Source organism: Loxodonta africana, chromosome 9, assembly GCF_030014295.1.
Source record: "Loxodonta africana isolate mLoxAfr1 chromosome 9, mLoxAfr1.hap2, whole genome shotgun sequence".
Classification (NCBI taxonomy): Eukaryota; Metazoa; Chordata; class Mammalia; order Proboscidea; family Elephantidae; genus Loxodonta; species Loxodonta africana.
The window spans coordinates 33,966,369-33,985,601 of NC_087350.1; the positions used below are offsets into that span (position 1 = coordinate 33,966,369).

At 42.0% G+C, this 19,233-nt stretch overlaps 1 protein-coding gene across 1 annotated transcript in view; it reads right to left on the reverse strand.

Annotated features, from left to right (window-relative positions):
• PCSK5 (proprotein convertase subtilisin/kexin type 5) overlaps positions 1-19,233 on the reverse strand; it is a 492,211-nt gene that overhangs the window by 7,369 nt on the left and 465,609 nt on the right. The window contains exons 33-35 of the mRNA XM_064291217.1: positions 14,386-14,616; positions 13,143-13,320; positions 8,980-9,197 (exon numbers count right to left, since the gene is read on the reverse strand). Of these exons, the coding sequence (XP_064147287.1) occupies positions 8,980-9,197; positions 13,143-13,320; positions 14,386-14,616 (627 nt within the window). The remainder of the gene's footprint in view (positions 1-8,979; positions 9,198-13,142; positions 13,321-14,385; positions 14,617-19,233) is intronic.

A 19,233-nucleotide genomic window follows, 5' to 3' on the forward strand; every position in this document is an offset into this window, starting at 1 on the left:
CTGTGGTAGCTTGTGTGTTGCTATGATGCTGGAAGCTATACCACTGGTATATCAAATACCAGCAGGGTCACCATGGTGGAAAGGTTTCAGCAGAGCTTCCAGACTAAGATGAACTATGAAGAAAGGCCTGGCAATCTACTTCTGAAAATTGGCCAATGGAAAACTTATAAATCACAACAGAACTTTGTCTGACTCCCTTGCTTTGGACACATCATCAGGAGGAATCAGTCCCTGGAGGAGGACATCATGTTTGGTGAAGTAGAGGGCCAGCAAGGGCAAGAGAGGACCTCAGTGAGATGGACCGGCACAGGGGCCCCAATGACAGCCTTGAACACTTTGGCGATCGTGAGCGTGATGTAGGACTAGGCAATGTTCTGTTCTGTTGTACATAAGGTCGCCAGGAGTTGGAGTCAACTTGACACCATCTATCTATATGTCTGACCAAGAAATAACGTTAGACGTGGAACTTACAATGCTAGAGCTAAAATGGGACTCAACAGATCACTTCGTCTAGAGGCTCTTAATTTTGTTTGGGTGGGGAGGGGAGAGATGCGGTGATAGATTTCTTTGAAATTCTTTCAAAACTGTAAACTCTCTTCTTAGAAATTTGTCATCTTATTTATTTAAATAAATGAAAACTAAGACCCAAGCATGTGAAATCACTCATCCAAGGTTATGCAGATGATGCTTGAGTCAAGATTCAAATTCAGATTATTAATTCATAGTCCAGAGCTCTTTCTACCACACTATTTGTCTTAACACGTGAACTGCCAAGTAGAGGAGAATTTGAATACACAGACTGTTTCTTGTGGAGATAATGGTCCTCTCCCCTAATCCAGACACCCCAACAAAGACTAATGGGCTCAAACATAGCAACAATTGTGAGGATGGTGCAGGACAGTGTTTCGTTCTGTAGTACACAGTGTTGCTATGAGTCAGAACTGACTCAATGGCACCTAACAACAAGACAACAATGACTGACCCAAGCATGTCCTTCTACGCAGGTACCAAGGGAGAATTCTGGGAAGAGCTGGGAGACAGGAGATCTGAGCTCTAGTTCATTCTGTTAGGGACAGTCTGGCACTTTTACTGAGAATTTCAAAACAGGAGCAGGAAGAGAGATGTGGCCTGGAATGTGCCTGGTATTGGGGGTTGGAATTTGATATCTGTCTTCCCATTGGAACAAGAGTGTAAAGACTGCTTAGTTGAATTCAGAATAGAACCAACCGTGAGTGCATTCACTATGAAGTTGAATTGACTTTTCCTGTCTGATCTGTGAGCTCAATTGTTTACAACGTTGTTTCTGTGGAAAATTGAATTCTTAGCTCTGAACAACAGTTTAGAGAATAAACCTTTAGTACCCAACTGCATCTTAATTTGGGAGCTGCCTGGAGTGATATAAATTCAAAGCAACTTTTTTTTTTATTTCATTTAAATCTTACCTCTAGCTTCCTGAAGAATTTCCTCCACGTCTGGAACATAATGGTCATTTCTGATGAAAAACTCAGTCTTCGCCTGACTCCTCCTTCCTTCCTTTCCTCTTTTCCTCCTTCCTTCTTTGTCTCCCTCCCTTCCTCCCATTCCCCCTCCTCTCTTCTTACTCTCCATTTTTTTTTTTTTCTAAAATACAGCTTAGGTGTCTTACTCCAATTTTTAAAATACAAAAGCATTTTTTTTTTTTTAATGAAAAGAAATTAAGGGTAGGAAAAACTTAGAGGAAAAAAGGCAGTAAAGAAGTTAGGTCACAGAATTCGTGCCTTAAGGTTGGCTATATGTCCAGGAGAAGACCATCAGCAACAATTTGTCTTAGACCAAGATCCTGGGCAATCCCCCAAAGCACTATTTGTCACCTTTGGGTGACCAACCAGTGACTCCACTGACATCTCCCACATTGATTTACTGCAAAACATAGGGTGCTTGGGGTCTTCGCCAAAGGCAGTTTGTTCACCTCCAGAATGCTCTCTATTGTTTTCGAGTTTGACACCCTGCATCTGTCATTCCTCCTAAGGATCTGCAGGAGCCTTGGGATCTATAAAGACAGCTTTGGCATTTCCTTAAAATTCAGAACTGCTCACTGTACGCTCTCCCTCAGACTGACCCTCATGGGATGAATTCAACACTGCCAAGCCGCCCCTGGGGTCCGTCCATGGGCATCATTCAGGTGGAAAAGGCAGCTCAGAGACTCAGGGGGCTTTGGTTTCTCAGCCTAGATTTGGATTCCAAAGGATTTTACAGGGAGGATAAACAAAAAGTTAAATACGTGAAGGCAACGAATGAGCTAAATTTGGAGGACCCAGTTGCACACAAAGTTACCATGTTAGTCCTCAGCGTGCTTTTAAGTTTATCACGTCCTGAAATTATTGGACAGTCACAAGCGAATGAAATCGTATCTAGTTGGTAAATCGTTTATTTAGGTTTGCTACATTTTTCCTGGTTCTTTCATGTACCCCCATTTCTTAGTATGACAGCCAATGTTTTAAGAAGGAACTCACCCATTTTTTAATAACCAGAGAGGGAACCTGTCCCCAAGGTTTGTAATCCATATGTCCCCAAATCAGAAAACAACATAAAGATTCACTAGCCAGAAAAGGACGTGTGTGGTATAGTGAAGAAAGGATGGCAGAAGAAATGAGCACCACAGATGGAAAGCTTTGTTGATACTGAATTTACCTGACCCCTGTGATACTGGAAAATAGTGATGGTTAAAGAAATCACCCCCCCCCCGCCCCCGTGTTCGCTGTGAGTTGGAAGTGACTCCACAGCAACAGGTTTACAGGTTCTGTGTACAGGGAGATGGCTCGCTGCAAATAGCCACCTTTCCCATATGATGGGGATAAGACTTACGGTTGCCCCCTTGTTTACCTATGAAAAAGTCAGACAAGTTGTCGTGGGCCTCCAGTTGATAAATGAGTAACTGAATTACTTATCCCTACTGATTAATCGGAAACCCTGGTGGCACAGCGGTTAAGTGCTATGACTGCTAACCAAGAGGTCAGCAGTTTGAATCTACCAGGCGCTCCTTGGAAACCCTATGGGGCAGTTCTACCCTGTCTTTTGGGGTCACTATGAGTTGGAATCGACTCGATGGACATGTTTTTTTTTTTTTGGTTTACTGATAAATCAGAAACAAAGTGCTTGTTAACCAAACTTTGATTAAGCTTCTCTCCTTCCCCCAGGTCCCTGGAGGCTGTCCCACCCTCAGTCCGAGCCAACATACTACCCCTCGTTAAGGACCCCTCCTGGGGAATAGGCTGACCTCAGCTTAAAACATTCTGATTTATTATCCAACGATGTCACCCGCTCATCCCATGTCCCCCGCACCTGGCTTTTTGTTTTTAACCTGGATTACTTTCAGTCTCTACAAAAGAAAATGCCTTTTTCCTGATTCTTTGAGATGCTTGTAGTTCTCATGATCTGAGTGTTCTCGCCATTGTAGTAGTCCCCTCCCGCCCATTATTAGAATGATCCCTTTCCTTCCTCCTTTTCTTTCTGAACAAAGCTTCTCCCTTTCAACATCAGGATTTGTCTTTCATTTGACAGCTTCAAGAGGCAAGTTCCGGGTTCAGGCAAAACACAGGAGGAGGCGTTACAAATACTCAGAACAGCTTCAAGACTTGCCCAAATACGCCCAGTCATCCCTTGAATACCGTCTCAAGGAAACTGTGATGATGACTTTTTAAGACTGGAAGTGCTCAAAACCATCATCCTGAAGCCACCCAGGACATCTCAAACCCAAAGAAAGATATTTATAGTTTTTTAAACTGTGCTTACAACATCACTAATGATTTCTCAAATCCTCACAAAAATCCTTAAAAAGCTGGTGGTGTTCTATTTTGATGGGCTGATGTAAAGAGATGTTAGTTTACTAAAATTACTACCAATGAGCACTGGCTCATTTACAGAAACTCATTATGTCTGGATTAGAGGATGGGAACGGAGGTGGTCAGAGATAAGGCTGAATAGGAGGAGTCCCATGAATGAAGACCTTCATATACAAAGCTACAAAGTTAAGACCCTATCCTAAAATCAGTGGAGAGTTATCTTAAATAGAGGAGCACCATTATGACATTGTCATGCAGAAAGATACATCTGAGAGTGTAAGGAAAGACTGGCTGGTTGTAGAGCGGCTCATGTTGGAAGCTTGAGGACCAAATAGAGAACTGGTGAATAATTCAAGCAAGGAATGGTGTCATGGATTGAATTGTGTTCCCCCCCCCACCCAAAATATGTGTCAACTTGGTTAGGTCATGATTCCCAGTATTGTGTGGTTGTCCTCCATTTTGTGATTGTAATTTTATGTTAAAGAGGATTAGAGTGGGGTTGCAACACCCTTACTAAGGTCACATCCCTTATCCAATGTAAAGGTAGTTTCCCTGGAGTGTGGCCTGCACCACATTTTATCTTACAAGAGATAAAACGAAAGGGAAGTAAGCAGAGAGTGGGGGCCTCATACCACCAAGAAAGTAGCGCTGGGAGCAGAGAGCGTCCTTTGGACCTGAGGTTCCTGTGTGAGATGCTCCCAGACCAAGGGAAGACTGATGACAAGGACATTCTTCCAGAGCCAACACAGAGAGAAAGCCTTCCGCTGGAGCTGGCATGCTGAGTTTGGACTTTTAGCCTACTTTACTGTGAGGAAATAAATTTTTCTTTGTTAAAGCCATCTACTCGTAGTATTACTGTTACAGCAGCACTAGATGACGAAGACCAATGGCAAGAGTCTGAACGAAGGCAGTGGCACTAGAAGACCAAGACAGGAGAGATGGAGTTAGGGGATATTTAAAAGGTAGATTTGACAGGACTTGAGGACAAATTGAATGTGGGGGTTAAGGTACAGGAAGGAGGAAAGGATGATGGACAGCTTTCTGTCTCAGGCAAAGGGTAAGTTGTGGGTCATTCATCAAGATAGGAAGCAAAGAAAAGAGTGGTCTGGAAATGGGGTAAAGGGGGTTGGGGGATAGTAATGAGTTTAAGGTGTCCGTTGGGTATCAAAGTAAAGATATTCAGCAGGAAATTGGATGTTTGCTAGCGGCTCAGGAAAACCATTTGGTTGGGAACAGAAGTAAATTTGGAACCATGAAGATATAGATGCTAATGGAAGCACTTGGAAAGAAGTTACTTGTGAAATATTACCAGGACAGTGTTCAGGGAGGTCAGGGAAGTGGCTAGACTGCAAGCTTGACTGGTGGCCTCCTCCCAGGCGAGGGTGGGGAAAGAGCTGACTTCTCACTTTGTTTTCCTCACTCCATGGAGTATCTATGTAGTCAACCTACTGCTCTGAGATGAATCATTTCGGAAGGGAGAGGGAGCAAGATTAGAAGCAAGCCCTAACAGGTTGCCCTTTATTTGTTTCATCCAAAAGTCTTATGTACCAAAAAACAAGTCTTAAATATACCAACCACCCCGACTCCCAGGTGTCTGGATTAGCAAAATGAGGCAGGGCAATAATGCTTTTCTAAGAACCCGACTATCCATTAGTAACACACACACACACATACACACAAACTACACATTAGTTCAGGTTCTGACATAACCCTTTCACTCCAAACATACTGAAATGACAGTCTAAATATGAAAAGAGGAAACCAAAAAAAGAAGTAGATGGGCTCCAAAATAAGATGAGTTTGGTGGTTCCTCAAAAAGTTAAACATAGAATTACTGTATAAGCCAGCAATTCCACTCGTAGGTATACACGCAAAAGAACTGAAAACTGGTGTTCAAACAAAAATTTGTACACGAATGTTCATAGTAGCACTATTGACGGTAGGCAAAAGGTGGGAACAATCAGAAGGTCCATTAATGGATGGAAGGATCAATGAATTGTGTTATATACATACAGTGCAATAATATTCAGCCATAAAAAGGAATGAAATGCTGATACATGCTATAAGGTTGATGAACTTCGAAAACAATATGCAAATTTTAAAAGTCAGGCACAAAAGGTCACATGTTGTATGATTCTCTTTACATGAAATATCCAGAATAGGTAAATCCATAGAAACAGAAAACAGATTGGTGGTTGCCGGGGCTAGGGGAGAGGAGTAACTGCTTAATGGTATGGAGTTTTATTTTGGGGTAACAAACCAGACGGAAGTAGTGGTTGTACCTGTTGTGAATGTACTAAATGCCACTGAATTGCTCACTTGAAAATGGTTAATTATATTTTATGTGAATTTCACCTCAAAAAAAAAATCAAATTAAAAAAAAAAAAAAGATGGCGTTCTTGGACAGGTAGCCAGGTTCGAACCATCTACCTGCTCTGCTCTGGGCCTAGAAGAAGGCAGTGGTGGTTGGGAGTTCAACTTTTCCACCACAGTAGTGATTAAAGGTGCCTTATATGAAAACGGAGCCAAAAGCCAGGTTTGGGGATTAAAACAGGAACCAGGGTGGAACTCTTGCCTTTACAGATATCACTTCCTGATCAGGAACTCCCTTAAGCTGCTTGTTGGGTTGCTGGTGGTATCAGTATTGTCACTAATATCACTTTCAGGAACATTGAAAAGCCCTATTTTCTGGACTTTGTCCCAGGCTGGAAGCAGAGAAGGAATTAACCAGCCCGAAGGACCGAACATAAACGGAAAAAGAGAAAGAACCAAAAACAAAACCTCCCTTTCAAAATGAGCCAAAAACCAGAATTCCAAAGTATATGAATATAAAGAATGCTAAAAAAGTCAATGAACACTATCAACAATTAGAATTTACTTCAGATAAAACGGAGTTCGTTGGAAGTTTGACACATTCTTTAAAATCAGTATGTTTAAGATGCTCAAAAATAAAGGAAAGCACAGTATCTATACATAATAATAAATTATGAAACAGGAACAGGAAGATATAAAATAAAAATAGGTGGATATGAATTAGAAATCATTAGCAATCTTACAAATAAAAAATATAGTCATTATATTGAATATACAAAAAGGATAGATGGGGTGAACTCTAGACTGGACAGAGTCAGAGGGCAAATTAGAAAAATGGAAGAGAATACTGAAGAATTAACCTGGTATGAACCACAGACAGTCAAAGAAATAAAAATATAAAAGAGCAGTTAGGAGACATAGAGGACAGATCGAGAAACTCTAAATTACATTTAATAAAATTTTCAGAAGAGGATATTGAAGAGAAGGGCAGAGAAGCATATTTGAAGATCTAATAGCAAAAACTTTCCAGTTTGCCAAAAGACATTAGCATCTATTTATTTTCTATTCATTCATTCAGGCTTAATGGACACTTACTACGTGTTACACTCTGGACTAGACACATTGGATACAAATAAGTATGTTACAATCCTTGCCCTTGAGGGATTCAGTTTGTAAGAGAGATGGACATGTTTAATTACAAGGTAATCTAAAAAGTGCTATGAGAAGATGGTATATTACAGAATCAAGAAGGAGGAGAAAGAACACTCCTGGGAGGACTAAGAAGAGCTTCACAAAGAAGATGACATTCAAGCTTGTCTTTGAGAGTTCACAAGAGTGTCATTCTCCATGAAGAGGACACACATGGACAAAAGGCATGGAGGCGTGAAAGAGCATGACATATTGGTGGCTACTGAGTGGTTCCAAGTGGCTCAGGGTGGTCGGTCCTAGGTCCTAGGATACATAGAACAGTAAAAAACATAAGCTAAAGGGTAAAGACATAAGTTGGTGAAAGATTTTAGCCACTTTTTAAAAATGAAAAACATTTATTAAAAGCTTATTGAAGGATGATAAGTAAACACATAAAAATGTTCATAAATACGATGACTCAGGATTGTAAAGACAGGTTTTTTCACTAAAATAAATTCAATGCAATGTTATTCAATATCCAAAGGATTTTTTGATGAAACTTGAATGATTACAAAATTTATGTGGAATAAGGGCTAAGAATATCCAAGATAATTTTGAGAAAAGAAGAACAGGAATGCTTCATATCAGAGGTCAACATTTATCTAAAAGAATTTATCGACTAAAGCTTAGTGGTCCTGGTGGTGCAGTGGTTAAGAGCTACGCTGCTAACCAAAAGGTTGGCAGTTCAGGTTCACTAGGCGCTCCTTGGAAACTCTGTGGGGCAGTTCTACTCTGTCCTATAGGGTTGCTTTAAGTTGGAATTGACTCGACGGCAATGGGTTTTTTTTTGTTGTTGTTGTTAGGCTTATTTCTTTCTTAAATGTTGGGAAGAATTAAACACGATCATCTTTTTATGTCAAGCTATGGAGTTTAATAAGCAGATTTGAATTTTAGAAAGATCACTCTGGCATTATTAGGCAGGATGGCCTGGAGGTAGGCGTGTTAAGAACAGAGTTGGGGTGTCCTGCTGGCTGCTTCAAAAGGTTGGCCAAGAGATCTGAGAATGGAGAAAGGTCTGATTAGTGTTTAGGTGAGAATCAAAAGGACTTGAAGTTTACCTTTGTTGGGGCAGATGGGCTGAGCAGGAGGTGAGGGCAAGAGAAGAGCCAGGATAACTTCATGGTACCAAACCTGGACAAGAAGATTTGGCTGGTGGGTCCATGACAAAAACAGTGAATATCAGAGGAAGTACAGATTGTGTTTATTTTGGGATGTGTTGATTTTAAGGAACTCTGGGACAGACAAGTAGGTATCTGGAAAACAGGAATGGTGCTTTGGAGAGTTGGTGGCAGAAATCTTCTGTAGTTGTTGAAGTAATGAAAATAAATAAATTTCTCTAGGCAGAATTTAAGTTCAATGGGTAGAGAAGGAAGACAGAACGGGTGGAAGACACCTGGTGGAGGAGATGATGCCTGCTTTCTGGACGGTGAAGGACAGGGAGGATATGCAGAGGCAGCAGTGTGGTCAGGAGCAGCCCAGGTTAGAGGGAACCTGCAGAAGCTGAGAACAGAGGGTACTCCTGCTGGAGGCGGCTGGGTATGAAGTTGGGAAGGGAGGAGGGCCAACCAAGGTGGTGAGAAGGGAGAGAGGGGCTAAGCAGGAGGGAAATCTTTTCATTTTCCCATCCACACATGCGGAATGACAGCTACACCCTCACCTCTGCATTTATCGCACGTTGGATGGCATCTCTCACAGGTCTGTGTGCTCTGGTCTGCATAGTAATGCTCTGGACAGGTGCGGTAACACTCTCCTTTGGAGCGGAGCAGAAAGAAGAAGGTATCGCAGGACAGGCAGTCTACAGGCCGTGGGCCCCGGCATGCCTTGCAACTCTTGTTGCATCTCTCACACTGGCCCGTGGAATTTTCTGCGTAGTACCTGAAACCAAGGGAGGAGCAAACAAGGCATATGACGCTTTGCTCTTAAGTTGGTGTGGTGGAAAAGACGTGGTTAGTCCCACAGGGTCGTTTACCTACAAATTGGGTGACCAGATTCATTACTTAACTTTACTCATTAGATTCCTTATTAATTACATGCAATTAATAACATATGTAATGATTCTCGGTTTTCTTATCTGCAAATGGGGCATTATAATACCTCCCCTAAAACTTGTGAGGACTAAATTAGATAACACTTATGAAAGGACCCAGTACTGGTTAAATATAGTAAAACCAAAGCAGCTGCTGTCAAGTGGATTCCAACTCAGGTGACCCCCACATGTTATAGTACGGAACTGTGCTCCGTGGAGTTTTCAAGGCTGTGAACTTTTGGAAGCAGATTGCCCGGCCTTTCTTCTGAGGTGCCTCTAGGTGAATTCAAACTGCCAACCTTTCAGTTAGTAGTCAAGTGCTCAACAGTTTTCGATACCCAGGGACTCTATCACACATAGTAGAGCCTCAATAATTGTTAGCTACCTTTGACTTTCTTTTTCCATTTCTTTCTTCGCTTTCAAATTCAAACTTCAAGTTGTGTTGAATGGATCGGAGAAACGGAAGTCATTTTAGATATATATCCTTCTAGTGGTTCTAGGTGGTTCTTCTAGTTTTTCAATGTAAAAGCATCTCAAAATAAGGGGTGACATGAGTGATTTTGATCTTTATATAATAGATGTAAAGATTTTTGGAAGTTAATATAATATTTTTGGAAGTAAATATAACAATAATCAACATTCATTAAGTTTCTATTATATGCCAGATAGTACACTAAGGAATTCATAAACATGATTTCACCTTATTGAGCCTAAAAATGAGACACTAGGCCATGGTTGTTAGGAGCCTGCCCTCTGGAACAAGACTGCATGGGTTCAAATCCCAGCATTACCACTTTACTGTGCTGTGCAAACTTCAGCAAATCACTCAACATCTCTGTGCCTCAGATTATAATATGGAGCTAATATTATTACCCAAAATTATACTAATTAATACTGGGAAAGTGGCTAGAACAGTGCCTGGCACACTGTAAGTTATTAATGTATATTAGTAATAATAGAAGCAATAATTATTAATTTTATGATTACTTCTCATATTAATCCACATTGTGATTTAGATATTACTATCCCTATTTTAAGGAGCTCTGGTGGTGCAATGGTTAAGCACTTGGATGCTTACCAAAAGGTTGGCAGTTCAAACCCACCAGTAGCTCTGTGGGAGAAAAGACCTGACAATCTGCTCCCGTAAAAGATTACAGCCTGGGAAATCCCATGGGGCCATTCTACTCTGTCATATACAGGTAGTCTCCTACTTATGACAGGGTTCCATTCTGATGACTCCATTGTAAGTGGGTTCTGATATAAGCTGAATACCTAATTTTTTTTTTAAGTTTTCATTTTTATTGCCTTTTATTCTCAGTATCTTTATAAATCCAACCTTTATTTGTCTTTGGGGTTGGAAACATTACGTATAAACTTGCAGATATATTTTAACATTATATGTAGTACATATTGCTAGCCATAAGAGGTACAAAAAAAACCCCCAAAACAGATGGTCATAAGTACAGTTCGTCATAACTAAAATACGTTGTAGGTCGGGGAACACCTGTAGTGCCATTAGTTGGAATCAATGGCAATGGTTAGTTTTTACTTTTTATGGAGCCCTGGTGGCACAGTGGTTGAGAGGGATGGCTGCTAACAAAAAGGTGGGCAGTTCAAATCCACCGGCTGCTACTTGGAGTACTACTCTGTCCTATAGTGTCACTATAAGTTGGAATTGACTCGATGTTAACAGGTTTGGTTTTTTGGATTTAGTACCCCATTTGTACTCCATTAAAGAGATTTATAGGAATCTATATCTCTCCCCCCAACTGGTACGCTTATGCCCTGTGGAAGAATTGTCTTCTTAATTCCATGGTCTGCAATCTGTTTAAAAAACCAAACCAAGCCCATTGCCATCCAGTCGATTCCAATTCATAGTGACCCTATACGACAGAGTAGAACTGCCCCACAGGGTTTCCAAGGAATGCCTGGTGGATTTGAAATGCCAACCTTTTGTTTAGCAGCGTAGCTCTTAACCACTATGGCATCAGGTTTTCCACAATCTATTTAGATGAGAGGATTATACCATGTTTTTGTTTTGCTTTTCTGTGCTTGAGAGTATTTAATTATTTATTTTGAGGAAGATGGTGATTCTTTACAGGGAATCCAAATCTCTTCAGGCCCTTAATAGGGTAAAGATGAAAGGTTAAGCCAGAAAGCCTCATCCCAATCTGGCACAGCTCTTTCTCCATTGATCTATAAAACCAAAATGAAATGGATTGCCATCAAGTCCAGCTCACAGTGACCCTCTAGGACAGAGTAGAACAGCCACATAGGATTTCCAAGGCTATAATCTTTATGGAAGCTGACTGGTACATCTTTCTCCTGTAGCGTGACTGGTGGGTTTGAACCGCCAACCTTTCATTTAGCAGCCGAGCACTTAACCACTACGCTACCAGGGATCTATATGGATGGTGTTTGTTGAGGGCATATGTGGCTCTGTGCCGAGTGTTGTAGCAGCATGTGTGAGAAACAAAATGTTGTTTTTCTTCCAGGAGCTTATAATTTTCTTGGGAAGAGACATAAACAAATAAGTATAAGCTCTTAAAGGTCAAAGTCTTTATCTTCTTCACCTTTGAATCCGTACAATAATAAGCTTTCTGACATATACAAGGTGCTGTTCATTAAATGGGGACCTGGTGGCGCTGTGGTTAAGAGCTCAGCTGCTAACCAAAAGGTCAACAGTTCGAATCCACCAGCTCCTCCTTGGAAGCCCTATGGAACAGTTCTACTGTGTCCTATAAGGCTGCTATGAGTCAGAATCGACTTGATGGCAATGGATTGGTTCATTAAGTATTTGTTGAATGAATGAGTGAATGAATGAATGAAGTAAATAAAAATTCAAGGCTATAGATAGCACTAAAATGAGTGATTCAGGCAGTAAATGCTAAAGGAGCGAAGAGGAGAAAAGTGCCAATTCGGTAGAAAGAAATTAGGGTATGCCAAAAGTTACACCAAGGTGTTTCAAAAAAAGGCTTTTCAGTTTGGACTTAGAGGGTCTCAGGGCCTTAGGTTACTGGGTGGGAAGGAATTGCTGGCAGCAGGACCATAGCCCATCTTTCTTTTTGGGAGGAATGCCGGGGGGAGGAAAAGGACTCAGTCACATCCTCTGCCAAATATACCAGTAACCAGACGTCCTACTAAACACACTGATGATTTTTTTCTAGCAGAAAATTAATAGAGAGCCCTTATCTGTGAAATATTTTTGGAAGGAGACACGTGGTCTGTCTAGATTGCTTACTGTGAATAAACCTGGAATTTGTGGATTTGTGGGGGCACGACTGGTGGGAGAATTAATGGGGTGTAGATGGAGACAATTAACTGACATTGTTCCCTTTGTAAAGTCAATGCTCCACAGGCATTGCTTAAACCTCACGTATCAAATCTGAATCAGAACAAATCCTAAGGCAGAAAGAAAAAGCCGGTATTACTGGTCCTGGACTTCTCTCAGGGAAGAAGGTTTTCCCTGTACCTTGTGATTGCCTGTTTCCTTTGAATTATTAGTGGAGCTTGGCACTGGGGAGGGAGTCTTATATAACAGTAGGGCCCTCTGTGTTATTGCACTGGGTCACTCAGCCCCTCCTGTTTCTCTTCCACTACTGTGAACTGCCTGAAATCTGCTGGAGACCATTGGACCCGAGCTGGACCTCATCTTAGCTCCTGACTAGAGTGAGACTCCAAATTGGTGACAGACGTGCTCTGAGTCCGAGTTTTCTCATCCGCAAACTTTGCTAAGAGCAATATTTGGAGTAGATGTGGGATTAAATACAGGAAATGTGGGTTGGGCACCTTACCCTTCCCTGCACTGGGGCAGGCACTCCTTCCCCAGCTGGAACCAGCCGGGCCAGCAGGACTGGCACTGCATGCTGTGTCTCCCTTCACATGTCCTGCAAGAGCTGTGGCAGGGAGCACACCGGTGGCTCTCCTCATCGGCGTAGTAGCCCTCGGGGCAGTCCTCCACGCAGGTCGTGTCTGGAAAAGAGTTTGTCTTGGCATCAAGCACACCATGTATTTCCCAAGCATCCCCCACGGTGTACCAGGTGTGGTAGGTACAAGAGGAATGAGACAGTGTCCCTAAGGGCTGATGGATATGCTTGGGATCTAAGATGACTATCTAGGAAATAGAATTGACCATAAGGCCATAGGAGTTCAGAGAAACCAGAGATCACAGTGGACTAGCCATGGTGCACAGGACAGAAACCACAGTCTAGAGAGTTGAGCTAGAAGGACACCCAGGGTCTACCAGGAGGGGAGAGTAAATTTTAGGTAGGGGCTGACATTGGCGGTGGCATGAGTCAAGACTCTACTGAAAACAGAAAGGGGATGGCCAACATGATGACATGATCCCACAACATCAACTTTCCATGTCTAGTCTTGAATGTATTCCCTTCAATATAAGGTTTTGACCCCAAATTCTGCCATTTTTTTGTCTATACAATGTAGCTCTTTAACTTCAGCCCTTCATCCACCAGCTTCAGACGGAGACACTGATCTTTGCTTTTTCTTCCTCTTTAACAACATTTAGGGTTGGAAGGTAAAGCTGGGCTGGTTAGAAAGTTAAAAAAAAAAAAAAAGAGAGAATTTCTGGTGTCATGATTTAGCATGCGGTGTTTAGAGGCAACTACCTCTCCAGCTTCTGCTTAACCTGATAGGATGGAAGCCAGGCTCTCCTGAAATATTAGTGTGAGCAACTGGTCGGCTATAGATCGGAAACTCGTTTGTCTCCATAACTCCATGCAGCATTGGCACAGGCACTGGTTGAAAAGTCAAATACTGTTAGAGCTGCTGCCCAAAGTGCTGTGGACTCACCTGCATTGGGAGACTCTGAGCTACTCAAGAGTAGGTCATGCCATTCATTTCACAAATCCACAAATTAAAAAGAAGGAAGCCAATAGCTACTGTGTACCAGGCATAGTACAAGGTACTATGTACAGGTACTATGTACATAGTACAAGGTACTGTGTACCAGGCATAGTACAAGGTAGTTTCCCAGATGGAGGGAAAAACAAACCTGCGCTCAGAGGAAAAGTTACTCACTTAGAAGAAGGCTTTCCCTTGGGCAGGCACGGCACTGGTCCTTGGTGGGCCCCATGCACTGGAGACACTTGATGTGACAGGGCTTGCACTCGTGAGCCTCCTCATCCCAGTACTCCGCTTGGGTGCACTCCTTGTAAGCCACACAGTGCCCATGGCTGTTCTTCCACAGGCCTTCTTGGCAGGTTGTGCAGGTCCCCGGGAATGTGCAGGCCTTGCAGCTCTTGTGGCAATCTGTGGACGCGGTGGGGGCAGCATGAAGAGAGTGAGAGAGGGTCAGGGCACCCCTCTAGGAAATTAATTCCTCTGGAACATGTGTGCACATTTCCCCCATATATCTTCCAGAGATTTCTAAGGCTCTGTGCTAAGGGTAAGAGTCCCTGGGTGGTGTAAATGGTAAACACGCATGGCTGCTAGCTAAAAGATTGGAGGTTCAAGTCCACCCAGAGGTTCTTTGGAAAAACTGCCTGGCCATCTACTTCCAAAAAAAATCAGTTACTGAAAACCCTACGGAGCACAGTCCTACTCTGACACGTATGGGGTCACCATGAGTCAGAGCCGACTTGACAGCAGCTGGTTATTGGTCTGATGCCAAGTGTGTGGAGCCATGGACTTGGTACAGCCCTTAGGCTCTGGGGTGGGGCATTCTTGTTCCAAAATGAGAAACCAATGACTGTTTCCCTTTCTCTGTAATACCCAGAGAGCCTCTTTCCTACAGTAGCCATTTTGGGAATACTAGTAAGTCACACAGTGTAATTACCCAAATTGCAACAAAAGTAAATAAGATCAAGTCCACAGCAGCAAGTTAAACACTAGTATGTGGCCTTTCACCATCATAATCCCTATGGCCATGGTCCTCCACTCACCTTCCAGAATGCCCTGAGCTCATCACTAATGTTTCCAGTTGCCATCAAGTCAGTTCCGACTCATGGTGACACCATGCATGTCACAGCAGAATGGTGCTCCGTAAGACTCTCGATGGCTGATTCCTTGGAAGTAAAATGCCAGGCCTTTCTTCTGAGGTACCTCTGGGTAGACTTTGATCTCCAACCTTTCTGTTAGCAGCTGAGCACTTAAATGTTTGCACCACCCAGGGACTCCAGTTAAAACATGAGGAGATATAAACAATAGCAGACCCTTTCTTGAAAGTGTAGGGATTAAAGTGCTGAGGGGTGAGATGGTGTGGGAGACCATCTCAGAGCAGAGGCTCTGCCCCTGAGGGTGATGGGGGGAGGGGTTCAGGGCGGCAAACAACGGAGGGAGACCAGAGGCACCGAGAAGGTCCTCTATGGGACAAAATTTGCTTATGCTGCTATAAACCTATCACTGCTTAACATTTTTTTTTTTAATAACTTTTATTAAGCTTCAAGTGAACATTTACAAATCCAATCAGTCTGTCACATATAAGTTTACATACATCTCACTCCCTACTCCCACTTGCTCTCCCCCTCTTGAGTCAGCCCTTTCAGTCTCTCCTTTCTTGACAATTTTGCCGGCTTCCCTCTCTCTCTATCCTCCCATCCCCCCTCCAGACAAGAGTTGCCAACACAATCTCAAGTGTCCACCTGATATAATTAGCTCACTCTTCATCAGCGTCTCTCTCCCACCCACTGACCAGTCCCTTTCATTTCTGATGAGTTGTCTTCGGGGATGGTTCCTGTCCTGTGTCAACTGAAGGTCTGGGGAGCATGGCCGCCGGGATTCCTCCAGTCTCAGTCAGACCATTAAGTTTGGTCTTTTTATGAGAATTTGGGGTCTGTATCCCACTGATCTCCTGCTCCTTCAGGGGTCCTCTGCTGTGCTCCCTGTCAGGGCAGTCATCGATTGTGGCCGGGCACCAACTAGTTCTTCTGGTCTCAGGATGATGTAGGTCTCTGGTTCATGTGGCCCTTTCTGTCTCTTGGGCTCTTAGTTGTCGTGTGGCCTTGGTGGTCTTCATTTTCCTTTGCTCCAGGTGGGTTGAGACCAATTGATGCATCTTAGATGGCCGCTTGTTAGCATTTAAGATCCCAGACGCCACATTTCAAAGTGGGATGCAGAATGATTTCATAATAGAATTATTTTGCCAATTGACTTAGAAGTCCCCGCAAACCATGTTCCCCAGACCCCCGCACTTGCTCCGCTGACCTTTGAAGCATTCATTTTATCCCGGAAACTTCTTTGCTTTTGGTCCAGTCCAATTGAGCTGACCTTCCATGTATTGAGTGTTGTCTTTCCCTTCACCTAAAGCAGTTCTTATCTACTGACTAATCAATAAAAAACCCTCTCCCACCCTCCCTCCCTCCCCTCCTCGTAACCACAAAAGTATGTGTTCTTCTCAGGTTTACTATTTCTCAAGATCTTATAATAGTGGTCTTATACAATATTTGTCCTTTTGCCTCTGACTAATTTCGCTCAGCATAATGCCTTCCAGGTTCCTCCATGTTATGAAATGTTTCAGAGATTCGTCACTGTTCTTTATCGATGCGTAGTATTCCATTGTGTGAATATACCACAATTTATTTACCCATTCATCCGTTGATGGACACCTTGGTTGCTTCCAACTTTTTGCTATTGTAAACAGAGCTGCAATAAACATGGGTGTGCATATATCTGTTTGTATGAAGGCTCTTGTATCTCTAGGGTATATTCCCAGGAGTGGGATTTCTGGGTTGTATGGTAGTTCTATTTCTAACTGTTTAAGATAACGCCAGATGGATTTCCAAAATGGTTGTACCATTTTACATTCCCACCAGCAGTGTATAAGAGTTCCAATCTCTCCACAGCCTCTCCAACATTTATTATTTTGTGTTTTTTGGATTAATGCCACCTTGCTGGTGTGAGATGGAATCTCATCGTAGTTTTAATTTGCATTTCTCTAATGGCTAATGATCGAGAGCATTTTCTCATGTATCTGTTGGCTGCCTGAATATCTTCTTTAGTGAAATGTGTGTTCATATCCTTTGTCCACTTCTTGATTGGGTTGTTTGTCTTTTTGTGGTTGAGTTTTGACAGAATCATGTAGATTTTAGAGATCAGGAGCTGGTCGGAGATGTCATAGCTGAAAATTCTTTCCCAATCTGTAGGTGGTCTTTTTACTCTTTTGGAGAAGTCTTTAGATGAGCATAGGTGTTTGATTTTTAGGAGCTCCCAGTTATCCGGTTTCTCTTCATCATTTTTGGTAATGTTTTGTATTCTGTTTATACCTTGTATTAGGGCTCCTAGGGTTGCCCCAATTTTTTCTTCCATGGTCTTTATCGTTTTAGTCTTTATGTTTAGGTCTTTGATCCACTTGGAGTTAGTTTTTGTGCATGGTGTGAGGTATGGGTCCTGTTTCATTTTTTTGCAAATGGATATCCAGTTATGCCAGCACCATTTGTTAAAAAGGCTATCTTTTCCCCAGTTAATTGACACTGGTCCTTTGTCAAATATCAGCTGCTCATACGTGGATGGATATTATGTCTGGGTTCTCAATTCTGTTCCATTGGTCTATGTGTCTGTTGTTGTACCAATACCAGGCTGTTTTGACTACTGTGGCTGTATAATAGGTTCTGAAGTCAGGTAAGGTGAGGCCTCCCACTTTTTTCTTCTTTTTCAGTAGTGCTTTGCTTATCCGGGGCTTCTTTCCCTTCTGTATGAAATTGGTGATTTGTTTCTCTATCCCCTTAAAATATGACATTGGAATTTGGATCGGAAGTGCGTTAAATGTATAGATGGCTTTTGGTAGAATAGACATTTTTACTATGTTAAGTCTTCCTATCCATGAGCAAGGTATGTTTTTCCACTTAAGTAGGTCCTTTTGAATTTCTTGTAGTAGAGCTTTGCAGTTGTCTTTGTATAGGTCTTTTACATCCTTGGTAAGATTTATTCCTAAGTATCTTATCTTCTTGGGGGCTACTGTGAACGGTATTGATTTGGTTATTTCCTCTTCGGTGTTCTTTTTGTTGACGTAGAGGAATCCAAGTGATTTTTGTATGTTTATTTTATAACCTGAGACTCTGCCAAACTCTTCTATTAGTTTCAGTAGTTTTCTGGAGGATTCCGTAGGGTTTTCTGTGTATATAATCATGTCATCTGCAAATAGTGATAACTTTACTTCTTCCTTGCCAATCCGGATACCTTTTATTTCTTTGTCTAGCCTAATTGCCCTGGCTAGGACTTTCAACACGATGTTGAATAAGAGCGGTGATAAAGGGCATCCTTGTCTGGTTCCCGTTCTCAAGGGAAATGCTTTCAGGTTCTCTCCATTTAGAGTGATATTGGCTGTTGGCTTTGCATAGATGCCCTTTATTATGTTGAGGAATTTTCCTTCAATTCTTATTTTGTTAAGAGTTTTTATCATGAATGGGTGTTGGACTTTGTCAAATGCCTTTTCTGCATCAATTGATAAGATCATGTGGTTTTTGTCTTTTGTTTTATTTATGTGATGGATTACATTAATGGTTTTTCTGATATTAAACCAGCCTTGCATACCTGGTATAAATCCCACTTGATCATGGTGAATTATTTTTTTGATGTGTTGTTGGATTCTATTGGCTAGAATTTTGTTGAGGATTTTTGCATCAATGTTCATGAGGGATATAGGTCTATAATTTTCTTTTTTTGTAATGTCTTTACCTGGTTTTGGTATCAGGGAGATAGTGGCTTCATAGAATGAGTTGGTAGTATTCCGTCATTTTCTATGCTTTGGAATACCTTCAATAGTAATGGTGGTAAGTCTTCTCTGAAGGTTTGGTAGAACTCTGCAGTGAAGCCGTCCGGGCCAGGGCTTTTTTTTGTTGGGAGTTTTTTGATTACCGTTTCAATCTCTTTTTTTGTTATGGGTCTATTTAGTTGTTCTACTACTGAATTTGTTAGTTTAGGTAGGTAGTG